The 16,897-nt window shown below is 41.1% G+C and overlaps 1 protein-coding gene across 1 annotated transcript in view; it reads left to right on the top strand.

Moving 5' to 3' along the window:
- LOC126051514 (protein ELYS-like) overlaps positions 1–15,646 on the top strand; it is a 23,701-nt gene extending 8,055 nt beyond the window's left edge. The window contains exons 7-24 of the mRNA XM_049830830.1: positions 984–1,134; positions 3,664–3,796; positions 3,884–4,065; positions 4,543–4,604; positions 5,521–5,649; positions 7,758–7,848; positions 7,936–8,025; positions 8,188–8,328; positions 9,106–9,210; positions 9,961–10,054; positions 11,576–11,699; positions 11,812–11,868; positions 12,643–12,789; positions 13,526–13,713; positions 13,886–14,030; positions 14,124–14,255; positions 15,265–15,412; positions 15,501–15,646. Of these exons, the coding sequence (XP_049686787.1) occupies positions 984–1,134; positions 3,664–3,796; positions 3,884–4,065; positions 4,543–4,604; positions 5,521–5,649; positions 7,758–7,848; positions 7,936–8,025; positions 8,188–8,328; positions 9,106–9,210; positions 9,961–10,054; positions 11,576–11,699; positions 11,812–11,868; positions 12,643–12,789; positions 13,526–13,713; positions 13,886–14,030; positions 14,124–14,255; positions 15,265–15,412; positions 15,501–15,646 (2,265 nt within the window). The remainder of the gene's footprint in view (positions 1–983; positions 1,135–3,663; positions 3,797–3,883; positions 4,066–4,542; positions 4,605–5,520; positions 5,650–7,757; positions 7,849–7,935; positions 8,026–8,187; positions 8,329–9,105; positions 9,211–9,960; positions 10,055–11,575; positions 11,700–11,811; positions 11,869–12,642; positions 12,790–13,525; positions 13,714–13,885; positions 14,031–14,123; positions 14,256–15,264; positions 15,413–15,500) is intronic.
- The last annotated feature ends 1,251 nt before the right edge of the window (positions 15,647–16,897 follow it).

The following is a 16,897-nucleotide window of genomic DNA, read 5'->3' on the forward strand; positions in this document are numbered from 1 at the left end:
CTTCCGTGGCAGAAAATTTCAGAGTTGTTCCCAGTTGCCAGGCCAAATTTGAGTAAAGGAGGAGGAATCTCCTGTTGACCCTTGTTCGTTGAAGAGGGTGCACAGAGGCTTGAAAGAAAGCTTGAAATCTAGTGCATCCAGGCACGGTCGTGGAGCGCACCTTTACGTTTGTCCTACGTGATGCTTGCAGGTGGATAGAGTATACAGCCTCCACTTCCACATCAGAGTCTGACGAGTGCATCTCATTTGAAAACTGTCTTCAGATTTTACAGGTCAATAAAGTCATTATTTGACATCTTCCACGCAGTGGAGTTCCTTAACTTAGATTTGCTTGCCCCAGTGGAGAGCTTAAAATACACTGTTTTGCTTCAGAAGTTGTCTTAGGCAGGAATGGTTTGATATCTTTTTTCCCTTCCCCTCGGCCCTAACTTTGGGGGGGACTGGCTCTTCCTAGATGAATAAAAGTTGAAATTTCTAGCGGTTAAAATTCGTCTCCAAGAGGTTGATGGAGTTGTAGTACTTTATCCGACGAAAGGGTCTTTTGGCATGGTGGACCTGTTCAGGACATCTTTTATGATAAACTGTGTTTGGTGATTATTCCTTCTGCAATAAAAATGGGATTCTTTGCTTAGGCTTCATGCTAGTTTTTCGAAGAGATGGTTTAGATTTTTCCTATCTACTCTGCACATGTCTGTTATTTCCAAAGTTACTTGATAAAGGAGAAGGAACTGTGCATACTTCAGAGCAAATTTTAGCTAGGGAAATGCTAAATTTTGAAAGTGTGCAAAGCCCGTTACTATTTGACGCTTCATTCTCTTGCATGTCAGGTGTAGTTTCTATTTGCCATCAGAAATAAGCTCATAGGAAATATACAGTACAATAGGCATATTATATTATACATATCCACATTCTTTCATATTTAGCTGTAATGTATGTTTTTATCTCAAAATGACCTTTTCTCTCTCCTTTTATTTTTTCCCCAGGGTCTGGAATACTGTGTCGAAAGATACAGTTTAGGTCTCACAGGTGGAGTCTTTCCCTTGAGCGGGCGGGCCAGCGATATTAAATTACTTAGCTGTCAGACTGTAGAAAAACTTACCAAACGTGTCGACAGAGAGGATAGCGTTAATGCAGGTTTGTTCTAATGTCCCTGTTTGGTTATTCTAAAATAAGTAGTTTTGGAATCTAAGCAATGAATGCTGTTCTGTACCCCAGTCTGTGAGTCTTGAATACCTTTACAGACTAGCTTGTTGGGCTTATTTAAAATGGGTGCTTAAGTTATATGGGACTTCTTCAAAGGAAAAAATAAGTTGTATTTTATGCTTGCTGACATGCTATAGCAATGTATGGTGGAGTCACCTGCATGATGCTTGCCAGTCGTTTTATTCCTCCAGCTGTCATCTTTGAACAATAAGATGATGCTCCCCATTGCTTAGGAGTGTTACCTGAATTTTTCTTTCCCTGTTCCAACCTATGTCTGCATCTGCATCCAGCTGGTGGCCGGTCACAAGTGGTGTTCCCCAGGGCTGGGTATTGGGGCCAGTTCTGTTTAATATCTCTGTCAATGATCTGGACGAGGGGATTGAGTGCACCCTCAGTAAGTTTGCAGATGACACCAAGTTGGGTGGGAGTGTTGATCTGCTTGAGGGTCTACAGAGGCTCTGTGGAGGGATCTGGACAGGCTGGCTCAATGGGCCAAGGCCAACTGTATGAGGTTCATCAAGGCTAAGTGCCAGGTCCTGCTCTTGGGTCACAAGAACCCCATGCAACACTACAGGCTTGGGAAGGAGTGGCTGGAAAGCTGCCTGGCTTTGGGCCCCTCGCTACAAGAAAGACATTGAGGTGCTGGAGTGCATCCAAAGAAGGGCAACAGAGCTGGTGAAGGGTCTGGAGAACAAGTCTTACGGGGGGCAGCTGAGGCAACTGGGGTTGTTTAGCCTGGAGAAGAGGAGGCTGAGGGGAGACCTTACCGCTCCCTACGAGTACCTGAAAGGAGGTTGTAGCGAGGTGTAGTGTTGGTCTCTTCTCCCAGGTAGCAAGTGATAGGACGAGAGGAAATGGCCTCAAGTTGCGCCTGGGGAGGTTCAGGTTGGATATTAGGAAAAATTTCTTCACTGACTGGGTTACGAAGCATTGGAACAGGCTGCCCGGGGGTGAGTCGCCATCCCTGGAGGTATGTAAAAGACAGGGAGACGTGGCGCTTAGGGACGTGGTTTGGTGGCGGACTTGGCAGTTGGGTTTAGGGTTGGGCTCAATGAGCATAAAGGTCTTTTCCAACCTAAGCAACTCTATGATTCTATGATCTGCCTGTCCATTTCTTCCTCTCTAAATCTAATAGGTTCCTACACCTGCAAGTTCTTAAAGCAATAGCTTTCCTTGTCCATATGCACAGTTAAAACTCCTACGACGTCTTTCATTATCTTGCAATAATTAAATGTCCGTCTCTGGGTTTACAACTTCTCTTATGCTCTGACCATATTTTTGAGCCCGCTGCAGTGATAACTTTCATGGCCCTTTGTTTTGACTGCGTTATTCACCTTCCCTCTCTTCTTACTGGCCTTTACTGATGTATGATGTTTACAAAGAAGACACTTGCATGATCTTTCTAGGCTACTTCTGTTTATCATCTTTGACTTAGTCCTGAAGCGGCAACTTGCATCTCTTTTGTGATGCCACCCTCTGTCAACAGTGTGTCCAAATCTAACAAAAACCCCTTTGGATTTTCTCCACTCGTGTCACGTTTCTGAGGAGAGTGCCTCCTAAAAGCTTGTTAAAAACAAACACACACCACCACTCCACCACACCCGACAAAAAAAAAACGCAAACCAAAATAAGAACAACAAAGCCCCTTTCTGTCTCCTTTTTATGAAGCATGAGGCATGGAGAAATACCTGTAATTTCTCTGATGGTTTCTAATTAGCTCTTATTCAGAATCTGTTTGAGTGAAGTTCTAGGCACACAGGAGCTGCTGTTGGATGTGGGTTGAGGCTAGCAACGAAGCTGTCTTCTGAATTATGAAATTAATTGGTATCTTCAAAGGCACTTGCAGCAGCTACAAAACGGAAGCGGCACAGGTGTTCACAATGAAACGTAGTAAAGTGTGTGAGGATCCCTAAACGTAATGATGAATTCAGCAGAGAACAGAGAAACATTTTGCCAAACAAACTGTCGCCCCCTTCCTTACTCTACTAGGGTAAATGATATACCACATCCTTTGCTTCCATCTGGAGAATGCGTTCTCCCCAGAGAAGACAAACCATTCCACTTATTGAGAGAAGTGGAGTATAACATTGTGAATGTTTTATGTTAAAATCTTTATTCCAATTTCCCGTTTGTTGGGTTTGGGGTTTTTGTATTTGTTTTGTGTGATAATTGTGTTCGTTCATTCTGAATGTGCTGGAAAGGAGCTATTCTTAAAACCTGTAATTGAGTCCAATCTGGAAATTAGTAGTGCCTGCTGAGTGATACAAGAAGAGGGGGCAGTATGACTGAAACCTGTCACAGAGATGTTTGCTATTCCGTACATTTTTTTGTTATTCTCAGTGAGTGTTGTGCTTCGTGAGTGATATAACAGAATTAAGCCAAAATAGGAAGTGGTGTTTTAAACATATCAGCTATAGCGTTATTTTCTACAAACAAGAAACAATGTCTTGTCTTTTACAGTAGTATCGCCTGACACCAGTGTATCAATCTTCAGCTGGCAAGTGAATACATGTGGTCAGGGAAAACCATCTGCTTACTTGGGTGTATTTGACATTAATTGCTGGTATCATGCTCACATGCCAGATTCACTAAGGTATATTTTTATTAAGTTGTTTTCAATATCCCTACAAATCAATCATTTGAAAGTCGGTGTTTAGCTCATGCACTTGCTTGCTTTCAGGCCAGAAGAACTCCTTCATCATTGCCCCTATTTTGCGTTGTGGTCACTGGATACTGTAATAAGCATGACTTCTTCAAACCCCCTTTTGGATATTCTGGTACACGAGCGGAGTCTAAGTTGGGGAGTTCCTCTTTCTCATCCACTACCTGAGCAGTTTTTTCATCCAAGCTCCTACAATTTTGGTAGGTATTTCACTGCTTTTGATAGTGATAAGCTTAAAGTGAGGTCAAATGCCATTTATTGGTTCTCCTGTTCATTGTTTGTCACTCAAAACCCATCCGAAACCAAAAAGCCCCAAACCCTCACAAGCTCAACCCTTGATTACGTTGTACTAACAAGGTGTTTAATGCTGTGACACATACCTGACAGTCTGCTGAGGTTTGGGTTTTGGTGCTTTTGTAATGTAGCCTGTGAAGTGGTGATGGTCATCAAATGAAATGACGTTGAACTGAAGCTCAGAGCAGAGCACCTCGCTAGCACTAGAGATAAAATTTCTACACGCAGTAATTATTTTCAAAAAAATAAGTTTGGAAGTGATCTGACGAAGAAAATGGGTACTCAGTTACAGCTTTCCAGATACTGCTATTTACAAAACGTAAACTGGTCATAAGCTAAGTGCGAGAGTATGGAAGGCTGTCAAACGTTCATTGTCTCTGCAGGTGGTACGTGCTTGCTGAACTCCGGAGTTGTTCATATGACTTGCATTGGCTTCCAGAAGGAGGTGATCTTTTACTGTATCTTTATTGAGAATGGCAAGAGATGAACCTTTCCTCTGTTTTCTATTGCACTGCTTTCAGTGTCGGAGATCATTTTATGCCCATCCTGCCCATCCACACGCATGACGGCAATTGTGTCCTGCCAGTTTTATGCAAATGGTAACATTTTAGGTCCACTCTTGGGACTGTAAAACTACCACTGTCTCCTGTTGAAGCACGCTGAGGGATTGAATGTCTAGAGCGGAATACAACGTTGCTGTTGTAGGAGCAAGAACAAAAATGTTGTGGAAGTTGGGGAAAGCTGTTACTTCTGCATTACCCATCAGTGGAACTGCGTCCATAGTCTTCAGTTAGGGTTTTGATGCCTGATTAACTTGAAAAAGGAGGGCAGAATGGAGAAAATGAAATATTACTTAACTGTTTGAGAAGAAATGATTTTTTTTTTTTTCTCCCACACTTGGCCGAATTAAAACTTCCAAGCCACTGCACAGCTTGTGACAAATAATTTTGAATTAAATTTCAGCTCACTAAGTGTTTCCAACATAAATCGACTTGTGCACAAACAATCACAGAAAGGGTCTTCCAAAGCGTGATTTGGAGTTGTGTGCTAGCTTTAGCTTATACAGAATATATTTTGTGTCAGTGTTCAGGGTCAAAAAAGGTCTGTGTATTGACAGAGAAGCTAGAGAATACTTAATTAAGCATTGCAAGGGCTGACCTTTTGTTTTACAGGATATTTTTTATAAATCGTAGCGGTTAGTTTGGCTGCCGTCTTTAAGACTCTACCTAGTAGTGCTTACCGATGCAAGCTTTCTAACAATTTAAGCGAACATTTGTATTATTTCTCTTAGCGATTATTCAGAACCTTAGTGACTGGATAACACTGCTGTCTTAATCCGTAGTTTTTGATTAATGTTTCAGGCCTTGAATTTTTTAAAGAAATGTGGTCCTTTAAGAAGTGAAGCCATTCATGATAGCTACAAGAGGTGTCTTGTAGCTGGCTTGCTGCCTCCAAGATGCGTTGATGTCCAGCCATCCAGTTTGAGTCAGGTGAGTGCGTATCAGGGAATCAAGGGGGAAATACATCCATCTTGTCTGACAGGGCTGTAGAGGCTACAAGACATGATAATCTGATTTTCCTATTATTCGCAAGTTGCATTGAAATGCAGGTGTTGACTTGAGTTAGCAGAAGTTACAGTATTCTTCAATCCAAACTACCGAGTTTGAGTGGGGGCAGCCCTAAGAGATCTGCGTTGAGAGACCCATCTCTTAATTCCGTGCCACAGATGGGCACAAGGAAGCGTGCAGGCAGTGCTGGTCATGCGCAACATAAAGCATCTTTCCCTCACAACAACCTTCACCCCATCGGTTTCTCAAAGCATTATGTTCATGCAGTAGCTGACTATGGGGGTGTCTCACTCGGATGCGAGCTGTTGCAAACATCAGCTTGCTGCACTAGACGTGATCACTTGCTTCCAAGGAATTGGGCTGTGGTAAACAATTACTCTTGTCAGCTCTGCCCGACAACTTCATCACCGCTCCCCCTCATCTTCCCTTCATCAGTAGGCTTTCCTGCAGCCTCTCAAAGCAGATCTTCACCTCTGTAGCCTCGTAGCCCAATTTACTCTGCTTAGAGTGCCCCCTTGTTGCTGCAACACCTGCATCGCCTTTATCTCATGACACCCACTATCTTCTCTCTGCTTTGTCCCCCCATAGGGACTCCACCCCCCTCGTCACAGGTTTTCCATTTGCAGTGCACCAACCTTTCTCTCTCATCTGAAGAGTTTCATGAGAGACGGAGCCTTTGTGATGAACAGCCCCTCTTCACCCAGGCAGGATCCAAGCTAAACGATTAGCTAGCTGGTCGTCACACAGTGGAGCCATTGGTAGGAAGGGGAGAGCGGTCTTCTCACTGCCCTCATCTTCCTGTCTACTGGATTGTTCACCAGATTTGTGGAAATGCGTTAAGGCAAATAACACTTCTGCACAGTGTGGTAGCTAACATAAGTTTCTTGGCAAGCTGCCCTAGCCCACAGACTGCTTATTTTGCAAGCCTGACGTAGACTCTTGCATTCAAATGGGATGTTCTGATGTCAGCTCCGGTCTGGAAATCGCTTGGGAAATCAAGACGCGTTTTAATAACCTTTGCTGAATTGTGGCCATATCATTCAGAGACTTGTTATGCATTTGAGCAGGGATTTCTTTTGAAAGTTACTAAAACAAATTTCAGAGTTAGGGTCAAGAAGCTGGGTTTGGAGTTTTGTTTGCCACCATAAGTAGTATCTGGTGTGTTTCCTCGTGTGAAACCCATTTTCAGAAAAAGATGGACATATCATATGTGTATTCTAATGGGTGGAAATTGCTTTGAATGTAATGATTTTGCCTAGAAGGGAAAGCTACTTTTGAATGTCTTTAAAAAACACATTAAAAAAAAAAACAAACAAAGAAAAAAACAAAAAGAAAAAAGTAAAATTTTATGAAGGGTCATTTCACCTGAAAGAAGTATCACAACACCAGCTGAAATTAGCTGCTACTTAATAATCGCACGTCTGTGCATAGCTGTGCATTATCCTGCTCAAGGATTACCACTGCATTATAATACAGTATTTGAGCAGCCTAAAATTTAAACCTATTAGAATTTAAATGTTTCACGTCTTTTTCTGTCATTTTAGAAAATGATAAAGTTTTGGGTGTCTGAACTGCTTCATGTCTTCAGAGTCTAGGAAGCTGCTTGACCTTAGCTTCACTGTTTCCGTGCAAGCGTTGCACCGTTGTCTTTGCTCTGTCCCCTTCACGCATTCCTGATGGCAAACTTCTACGTGCAAAATGCGTGACGGGTATTAGCAGAGGATGTTACCGGAAACAGTTAATTGGAACTCGGTAAACTGAGACTATACTGCAGAGGCATGCAAATAAAGGTTAGAATCAGCCTTCAGTAAGTTGCAATGTTAGAGGAAAAGTTTAACGTGTTTCTCAGACCAACAAGCAGTGCAGCCTGTGGCTAGAGTTAAGAAAAGGAACGTGGAATTAGCTGCGTGTGTACTAGCGGACTGTGTGATGCCTGAATGAGTGTACAGTTAGAAACAAACGCTTGCTGTTGCTGGTTCAGATATTGAAAACATGTAAGATTCTCAGTTTATTTTGTCGGTTACGTTTAGGAGGAGCGGTTAGAAGCGGTATTGTCAGCTGCTGTCCAGACAGGTTCTTCGGAACTTCTGACTGGATGCATTAAACATTGGGCATCTGAAGGTAATATTTCTTATGTTGTTCTTATGTTATCTATTTTTCTAGTTTGCAATTGTCGATTCATTTCTTTTTTGTTTTCTTTTTTTAAAGCGCAGCCAAGTTCTGCTGCTAGTTTACAGTTTGTTCTTGAGTGGACATGGAAGAAAGTGATCTATGCAAAAGATGAGTTTGACCAAATATGTGAGTACTAGTGTAGTCATTCTGCAAACATAAAATGGTTCTTTCTAATTGAGCTTATTCAGGAATGTGGCGGTATATGGTACTGCACGGGGTTCTTTAAGCGTACTTTGAAACTCTGAAATTGCTCTGCAGGCTAATGATGTAATATTTATTCTTGAAAAGGTGTTCCGCTGTTTGATGGCTCTCGCAGATTTGTTGACCCGCAGACGTTACAGTCTCTTCAGCGCTGCCAGTTGCTTTTGAGCAGCCTTAGCACGGTCTTAACCTGTTTTCTATCAGAAGCACAAGAGCTTACTGGAAAAGGTTTGTAATCGTATCTATGAAATCTTTGGTATGTTTTACTCAGATTTGGAATTATGCTTGAGTTGTAAGTGTGGAAAGATGAGCTTCTGTTGGTTTTGATGATTGGAAGACAGCCAAATTTAGCTGGGAGAAGGGGCTTAAATCTGAGAAGTTGGGACTACCACTTAATATGCGTTGATTTCAGGGAAATAGTTGGTTGTGGAGTTCATGCAAGTGGGTAGGGGAGGCTACATTCAGCAAGAAGCTGTGTAAGCAGCTGGGTGGAGATTCCAGCAACCGGATGTGGTAGCGCTGCAAATGATTCCTTTTAATTCTTAGCTAGCATTGCATGCGAATATTGTATTGCAAATTGCTAGAAAATACAAAGGAAGCACAAATGAGTAACTCGTGAAATAAGTTACTTGAGTTTCTGTAGCTTTTTATGTTATCACTTGTCCTTGGCATATTGAGGGGAAAAGAAGACTGTCCCTTTGCTACGGTAAAAATTCCCGCTATGTGAAAAACAAGTGTCTTATTCGTGAGTGTATTTAATAGTTCCAGCTTTAGGTTTTTTTTCTTTTAACCTTTAGCGAATCTGGTTCTTTGTAGGGGTTGCTTTTTTGTTTTGGTGGTGAATGTGTTTTTTTTCTTCAAATAAGAAGGTGCTACAGAGCGCGAAATGCAAAGACCACGATTTCTACCGCGTTGCTTTTACACTTTCTATTTGGGATGATGAAGGGGGTTTTGTAAAAATGAAAGGAATTGGATAACAAAAATCATCTTACGCCTTTTTTTCAGGTTTTGCTGACTTGACAAACAAGCAGGTGGTAACTGGCCTCCTTTCTTTGTATGCACGAGTGGTCATCTGGTTCTGTCGATCCAGTCTCCTTCCAGAGGGTTTAGGTAAGCATAACCTGTAATACATTTGTAACCGGGAGACTATCCAGTAAGTGATTCCAATGAACACATGCTTAGCCGTGTTTTTGTAAATGTTTTGCCAGTGCTGAAGTTCTGTTGGTGAAACGGAGATTCTCCTGTTTTTTTCAAATGCATAATGTAGAATAATGCAAGCAGTTTCTTTCTTGGATGTTCCTTAGAAAGAGCAATAAGCCTCTGACTTGAAGGAGTTGCTTGTGTCCACAGCTTGAAAGACTTGGGATTTTAAACAAATTACTATTACACAACAAATACGGGAATGCTTGTTTTTACAGCAAAGGCATTACCTGCGTGTTTGGAACGTTTTATTCATTGCTTGAGGAAAAAAATACACCTCAGCAAGACTTCTTTATTTGGGTGGATTATAAAGTCTATTGTCAGCCTTCATTGTCTCACAAATGCTCACAGGACATGTTTAAGAAACCATTCCCTTTGAGAATTGTCCTTTCGGTAGTGAGCTTGCGCTTACAGTACGTGTTCTGAATGCTACCTCAATTGTAAACTTGAAATGGCACTTGACAGAAGAGGGAATTGAGTCTTGTGTCTTACCGCTCGTTTAGCAAAGGCAGAAAGAGGATTGGCTTCTTTCAAAGTTGGAGGCTTGCCTGTGTGCTTCTTGATGCTTAGCTCATATGATCGTCTGTCTTTTTAGTCAAACGTTTCAGTTTCAAAATGTGATATTGCTTCTTTAACTTGCTTTTACTTTATTGCCTGTAGATGATGATGCGCGTTTGGGTAGACCTTTCTACAATTACCCTCTGATTCAGAGCTACTACACTGGTCATCGACAGAAACTTGAGCGTTTATCAAGGTAAGCCTTACAGGAGAACTCGAGAACACTTCCACTGTGAAATCAGAAGTGGCAGTGAGTGGCTTTGCTATCGACAGTTGGTATTTGCTCTTCACTTCAGCGATGCATGCGTTCTCTTGAACACAGAGGTTACTTTCCTGTGTTACAATATTTGTATATACCTCTGCTTAGTACCACTTGTTGGCATCCTTGTTTCTTGGTAGCGTACTTAATCCAGCGGCCAATCTGTATCATTTGGTACTACTGAAAAAGGTCATGTGTTCAGGAGAGGGTCAGCGATCTCCCGTTCAGCAAAGCACGGCATTCACAGAACAGGTGCTTTGGACAGAGAAGAAAGCAAGTTTTAAAAACAAAACAAACCTCATCTCGTTTATTGACTAGTGAGCAAGGCTAATAACTGTATTGGCCTAATTCACAAGTACATTTGTGTGATTTAATGAGATAGAGTTCGATGTAGTTGGCACACCTAGCATTCTACTGGCTGTTGGATAAAAGTCACTTGCTGAACGTGAAGTCTCTTTGCTGCGCTAGCTCACTAGCATATAGGTGATATGCCTTGGATTAGACGATAATAGATTTTTCTTTGGAAATTGTGCTGAAAACTAAATAAAGAGCTAAAGAAGCTTAGGCTATGGCACTGCAAACAAGAAGAGGATGCTGCAAGATGAGTTAAGGTGCAAGCTGCGGTGTAGTAGCTATTGACTTTAAAGTTCATCTTACTTAGCTTACTTCTCAAGTAACTTACATACCGGCTCAGGTGTTCCTTAGAAGCATACAAGCTCCAGTGTGCTCTTTCTGCTTCTTATGATGGGGAAATGAAAGGGTAGTGTCCCAGTCAGCCAATGATTGCGATGGACTTGTGAAGAAAGCAATTTTTAAAGGTTCACCCATCCGTGGTTGTAATGGTCTGTGCATAGAAACATAATGGGGATGTGCATAGAAACATAAATGCTGCTTAAGATGACACTAAACTTCACCTGTATGCTCAGCTTTCTGAAAACAACTTTTTTTCAGTAACAAAAGTGAGATGCTGAGAACAAAATCTGAACTTTCCGTGGTGTTGTCTTCTTCTCACAGCTGTGTATTGGAACACTCCAACGGGAGGCATTAGACTTGCGTTAAAGAATAGTCCTGGTATTTTGACACTGTCGCGTTTCCTCTGTTAGACAGTAGGAGAGTGGTTATTTCTGGCACATAAAAAACTTAGTTCACACTTCCTTTGTACTACAAGACAACAAAAGAGAAAACCTGAAAACGAAAAGGTCCCTTAGTAGGGGAGCTTTCCAGGATGTCTATTTGGAATTCCTCTAATAATTCAGTATGATCTAACAAAGATCTTTCATCTGACTCAGACATTCCTTTCCTGTGCCGTTTCAAGTCATAATCATGCCTTTGTGTGTTTGTCACTTTCTTTGCCTCGTGGGAGCTTTTTTTTGTTTGGTTTGACTGGAGGAGATCTGTTACACTGAGAGGCTGGAATCAGTGTTTGACTCTCCAAATCCTTGCTACCTTTTGTTCCAGAGGAAAATGGGATTCTGACTGCTTGATGATTGATGGAATGGTTTCCCAGTTAGGAGACCAAGTTGAGAAGTTGTGGCGGAGAGATGAAGGAGGAACTGGGAAATACCCACCTGCTAGTTTACACGTGAGTGTTATGTTCACTGAAAACAGCAACGAACCCCCCAAAGCCCCACCCAAAAGCCAATGATTGATGAAAGACAGGAGTTTTTAAAAAACTTTTGATTTTTCATTTTCAGGCACTGCTGGATCTCTATTTGCTAGAAGGCATTGAAGAAAGCTACAAACATGCAATTGTATCCTTTCTCGTTATTTTTACTACACCTTCAGTATACGCACATAAATGTTCTTAAATGTTTGTCACCTGCGTGTTTAATAACGTTTTTGAATTTATGCTTCCAACACAGTGCAAGTGAAAACATTTAGTTTAGAATGGAGATGTGGACAGGAGCATTGTTTTATTTCTTTGTACTGTGGATTCTTGATGGTTTTTTTTTTTTTAATGTTTTGTTGCAAAGTCTTTTCTGACATGCGAAAACAGGTTTACTAAGAAATGTTAAAGATAAAAATCTCCCTTGGTTTTTCTGAAAACTTAGCACAGTTTTTAATTTTTTAAAGCACCCGTATCTGTAGCAAATGGCCGCTTACTAGGATGATGCAGTAATACGTGCTGCTTGAGAGCAGAAGGATTTCTAACCGGTACCTGATTTTTGCCCAATTCTTCCGTCTTCCAGCCCAGATAGCAGTGCTTGCTTTTGTTCTGTTAGAAGTGCAGGCACACGGAATAAGAAAGAGAGAGAAGAGAAAAGTCATTGGGCAGAAACTTATTTTTTAAGCTGCTGAAATATACAGAATTACATGCAGTTTTGTGGTTAGGACCTGACCGTCCTCAGGTCCTAACCACAAAACTGCATTTAATTCTGTATAGCTCAAAATGGCAAGACTAATACAGCAGTATTTTCTGCTTCCTACCACTTGTATATTCTGATTTCACTGTGTTTTTCGAAACGTGATGTGATAAATGTTTGGTCTTCCAAATTTGTTAGCCTTAACTAGATACTTGATGTCAGACAATTTACTTGCTGCTAGATATCACGCATTCCTTTCCGAATAAAACAGAGACATCAGTCAACTCCTTCCCAACTGCCTTTGCTATCCCTTGGGGACTTGTTAAGCTTGTTGAAGGCTTTTGGCTTCTAGATCACAATGATTACGAAGTAAGTACGTTACAGTTCAGTTAGACATCCCTTACAGTCCAAAGCTGTAATCTGTAAAATGATTTTAAAAAATCGGTGCTTAGCTGATAACAGGTGCTACAACATTAGAAGCCCTTTTGTCATACTGCTACGACATGTTCAGCAATAAGTTATAATCTGAAATTTTCTTTTAGCCACTTTGACAGGAAATTGATTAAAACAAAGAAGAAATCAACTTTAATAATGCTTGATACTTGAATTTTCAAAGCCATCCATTTAGGTTGTTTTCAGCAGACCGATGGAGCGCTTTCTCAAAGACAGTGTTTTAGGTACTTTAAATACTAAAACGATGATCATAGCAGCAAGGTTTGAGGCAGAAGACTGCAGAAGTGACTGTTCAACCTAATTCATGTTCTTTCTGATGCTGAAGGTTGTTCTTTGCCTGTCACGAAGTTAATATATCTGTTTGTCTGGGAGAATAGCTTATTATTTGGTAATGTATTTATAAAAAGTGGTGTTTGTACACAGAGATTTGGTTACTCTGGAAAAGTGTGAATTACTCCTTTTAAAACACTCACTTTGTTCTGTACGGCTAACTGGATTTTTTTTTTGCAAATACTTGAGAATTTTTATTTACAGTAGTTAGTCATCTAAGTTTATTTAAGACACGTCCACCCTTACTTAAGATACTTTTGAATGTTCTTGTGGCGTGCGTGCATGTGCATATCGTAATACACCTGACCTTTAACCTCTACAGAATTCACTGGCCCTGCTCTTTCATCCAGCTACAATCAAAACTGTGTCATGGCAGCACAGGAGAATTATTCAATCCCTGATGTGCCAAGGAGAGCATAGGCGAGCCCTCAGATACATACAGATGATGAAGCCAGCAATGCCAAGCAGCAGTGAAGTGCGACTTTTCCTCACTGTGTTGTTGTCCAATAGGTAAAGAAACCTGTCCCACCGTTTTGGCATTCAAATATTGTGAAAGGTGGAGAACAAATAATACGAATCACCATCCCCTAACTTCCCTTTAAACTCTGAAGACAGTAGTTTGGGGGCATCTTTTTGTTTATACTATTAGTAAGCCTTTACGTCTCAAAAAATTTAATTACAGGTGTGTGGTGGAGGCTTGGGGTCTGTTGCAGCAACATGCCACCAGGTTAAACATCGAAGAGCTGTTAAAACACGTGTATGAAATCTGTCAGGAGATGGGACTAATGGAAGACTTACTGAAGCTACCTTTCACAGGCACTGAACAAGTAAGTGTGGACACGACAAAAATCTTAATGGTCTCTTTGAAAAGAGAAGAGGCAGAATCATAACAGATTTTTGAAATGTGTTATTTCGCATAGGAGTATTTGGAGAAGATTTTACAGAGCGACGCTGCTGTTCGGAATCCTAGATTTCCTTTAGACCACCATGTGCAGCGTGCCAACTATATCCCAGTGCTGCAGTCGAATCGTTCAATGAACGTTAATCTTACGGTAAGCATGAAAGTTCTGTCAAGTGTGCAGGTTTCTGTTGGGTGTTACTGACCATTTTTGGTAGTAAATAAAATAAAAATCAATGCTTTGGTTTTTGTACCATTCTTTGAAATACTAGGAATAAGTTTCTGTTACAGCTGAACCTAAAAGTTGAACAAAATATTTCACTACTCCAAAGCTACTGTGTGAAGTTATAAATTAAGTGTTGCAGACCATTGTCGACTCCACTTAGAATAGTTTGTTTGCATCTAAGGAATAATGGTTTAGAATGCTGAACGCTGTTTGTGTCACTCCTTTCTGTGGCCTGAAGAGTATGTTGTATGTCATCTCTTGAATCTTGCACACAACTTTATTTTTCTAGCTGAGAGCAGTCTGGATGCCAATCCACAGGTAAAATCTGTGTTCTCAGAACAGCCAGATTAAATTTTGCGTTTTGCAAACTTCTATTATGAATCTGTGATACGTTTTCTGTTTTCCGGAAACATAGTTTTCTAGTGAATCGCGCTTATAAGGTGGTCTTGGAAGATTTAGGTCCTGCATTTGAAAACTTTCCTTCGGCCAGAAGGTGTGTGTAGGTAGCCTTTTCTTACTTGTTTTAATATTCACATCATTGCGTCTGCCTTAATTTGCAGTTGCCCTGTGTATTCAGTCATCTCGGACATTGGTGTTTCAGGAAAAAGACAAGGGAAAGCCTGCTATTTCGTAAGCCATTTGAAAATTGCAGGTGAGAACAAGAGGATCGGAGTAAGGTTCTGCCGAGTGCCAGAATTGTTTCAACTTGAAGTTGTAGGTTCTGTTCTTATCCTAGTCTGCCGTGCCCTTTGCTGAAATTACCGGGTGGAAATGGTGTGTGCCGAGGAGTAGAACTTGCTGCTCCTCTGTGCAGTGGCGGTATTGTACAGTATCTGTGGAGGAAATGTACTCACTAATTAAAAATAGCAGAGATAGTTGTGTGCAATGAACTTCTTGTAATCAGTTACCTTCTTGCTTTATGCTTTTTGTTCATCAGAATGATGGTGAGCCTCGCTTGAGAGAGGGAGCAGTTGCCAGAAATTCTACATTGGACCAATATGGCAAGATCCTTCCTAGAGTTCAAAGGAAGCTGGCCGTAGGGAGAGCCAAGCCTTACCACTTGCCTTCATCGGTCTCAAGAGAAGGTAATTTTTAGGGGAGGGAAATACAATGGACAACTGACCACAACTTTGATCACACAAGGCTGATATTTTTTCCTCTCTTGCTTTACAGTCGCAGGACCAAAGCCATTATCAACAGTAACAAAACAAGCATGTGCAGGAAATGTGCATACGTTCATCAGTAATGTATTGGCAAAAATTAGAGAAGTAGGGGTAGGAAGTGAGCAGAAAACCAGTTGCTCACGCCGTGATAGGTAAGCAGCCTTTTAACAAAGTTTAGTCTTGAGCTGCGTGTTTGGAGGGGGGGTGAGAGAGAAATCCACTTGAATTATGTTAGTGATTTGGAGGGAAGGGGCACCTGAATAAAGCTTTCTTTGGCCTTTTTGCACCTACAAGATATAACATTTAAGAATCAATTCATCGTAAGTAATACTTGGAGCGAGAGTTCTTCTGCTATGATAATCTCATTTGTGCAAATACGTCTATTTACATTACAGTAAATGTGTTTACAGAATTTAAGGTAGCTGAAATGAAAACTGTGATTGCCAACAAGCTATTGGAGTACAGGTTTTGGTAGACTTGATTGTGTGATCAAATAGTAATCTTTTACCACTTTGTGCCCAGTTTCTGCTTCGTTTCTGCCATTTTGGGTTGTTTTTACTCAAAACCAGGCAGAATTATAAAGAGCAAAAAAGAAGCTAGCAGTTGTCAGATGATTTTCCTAGAGGTGGTATATTCAAGGTGAAACTTGAATTCGTGTACGTTTGGACTTGAGGAGAGTGAAAGTCAGTTACATTTTCCTTTCAATTCTAGGCCTAGTCATACCAGTCATAGCACGTCCTCTCCCTGATGCAGAGCTGCCCGATGCATTTGTTGGGACACCCGTTAACAAAATTTAGCTTTGTACCTGTTAAAGAAAAGGTCGGCTTGGGGACACAACTAAGTGGAGAATTTGAAGTGGCCCCAGCAGTGAAATGCAGAGGAATTTTCTTCTGACATGAGAATTACATCACTTGTGCCATGTAAAATTGCATTACTCTTGCCTCAGATGGCAGGGATTTAGGAAATTCAGTGTGACATGTCACGAAATAATGAAAAAACAAGAGAAGGCCTGTAACTTGTTCATGGGCCTGATACATCAGCCCAGCAGTGAGGGTTCACCTGTATTTCTTGTTCCTTGAATGTTTTTGTTATGTATCACCTCAGATGTCTTGAGCGCAGCGTGATTTTATTTCATTTATTTTATTATATGTTGATATTTTCAATTGTGTATCTTCACAGATTGCTGGATTCGCTGGTTTATCCTGTTCCTTCAAGTTCTGCAGCACAGGGTGGTAGCTGGCAGTCACCATGCAGCGCTTCTACTTCATTCATGGCACCCAGCCCACTGAAATCAAATATGCTTGGTTCCATCTCACAAAAGAATTTTTCAAGAGCATCGGAGCTGAATTTACTGGAGACACCTCTTGTGGTTAAGGTTTGTGTTTTAAAAAACAGGATCAACCAACC

The sequence above is a fragment of the Accipiter gentilis genome, chromosome 28 (genome assembly GCF_929443795.1).
Source record: "Accipiter gentilis chromosome 28, bAccGen1.1, whole genome shotgun sequence".
Classification (NCBI taxonomy): domain Eukaryota; kingdom Metazoa; phylum Chordata; class Aves; order Accipitriformes; family Accipitridae; genus Astur; species Astur gentilis.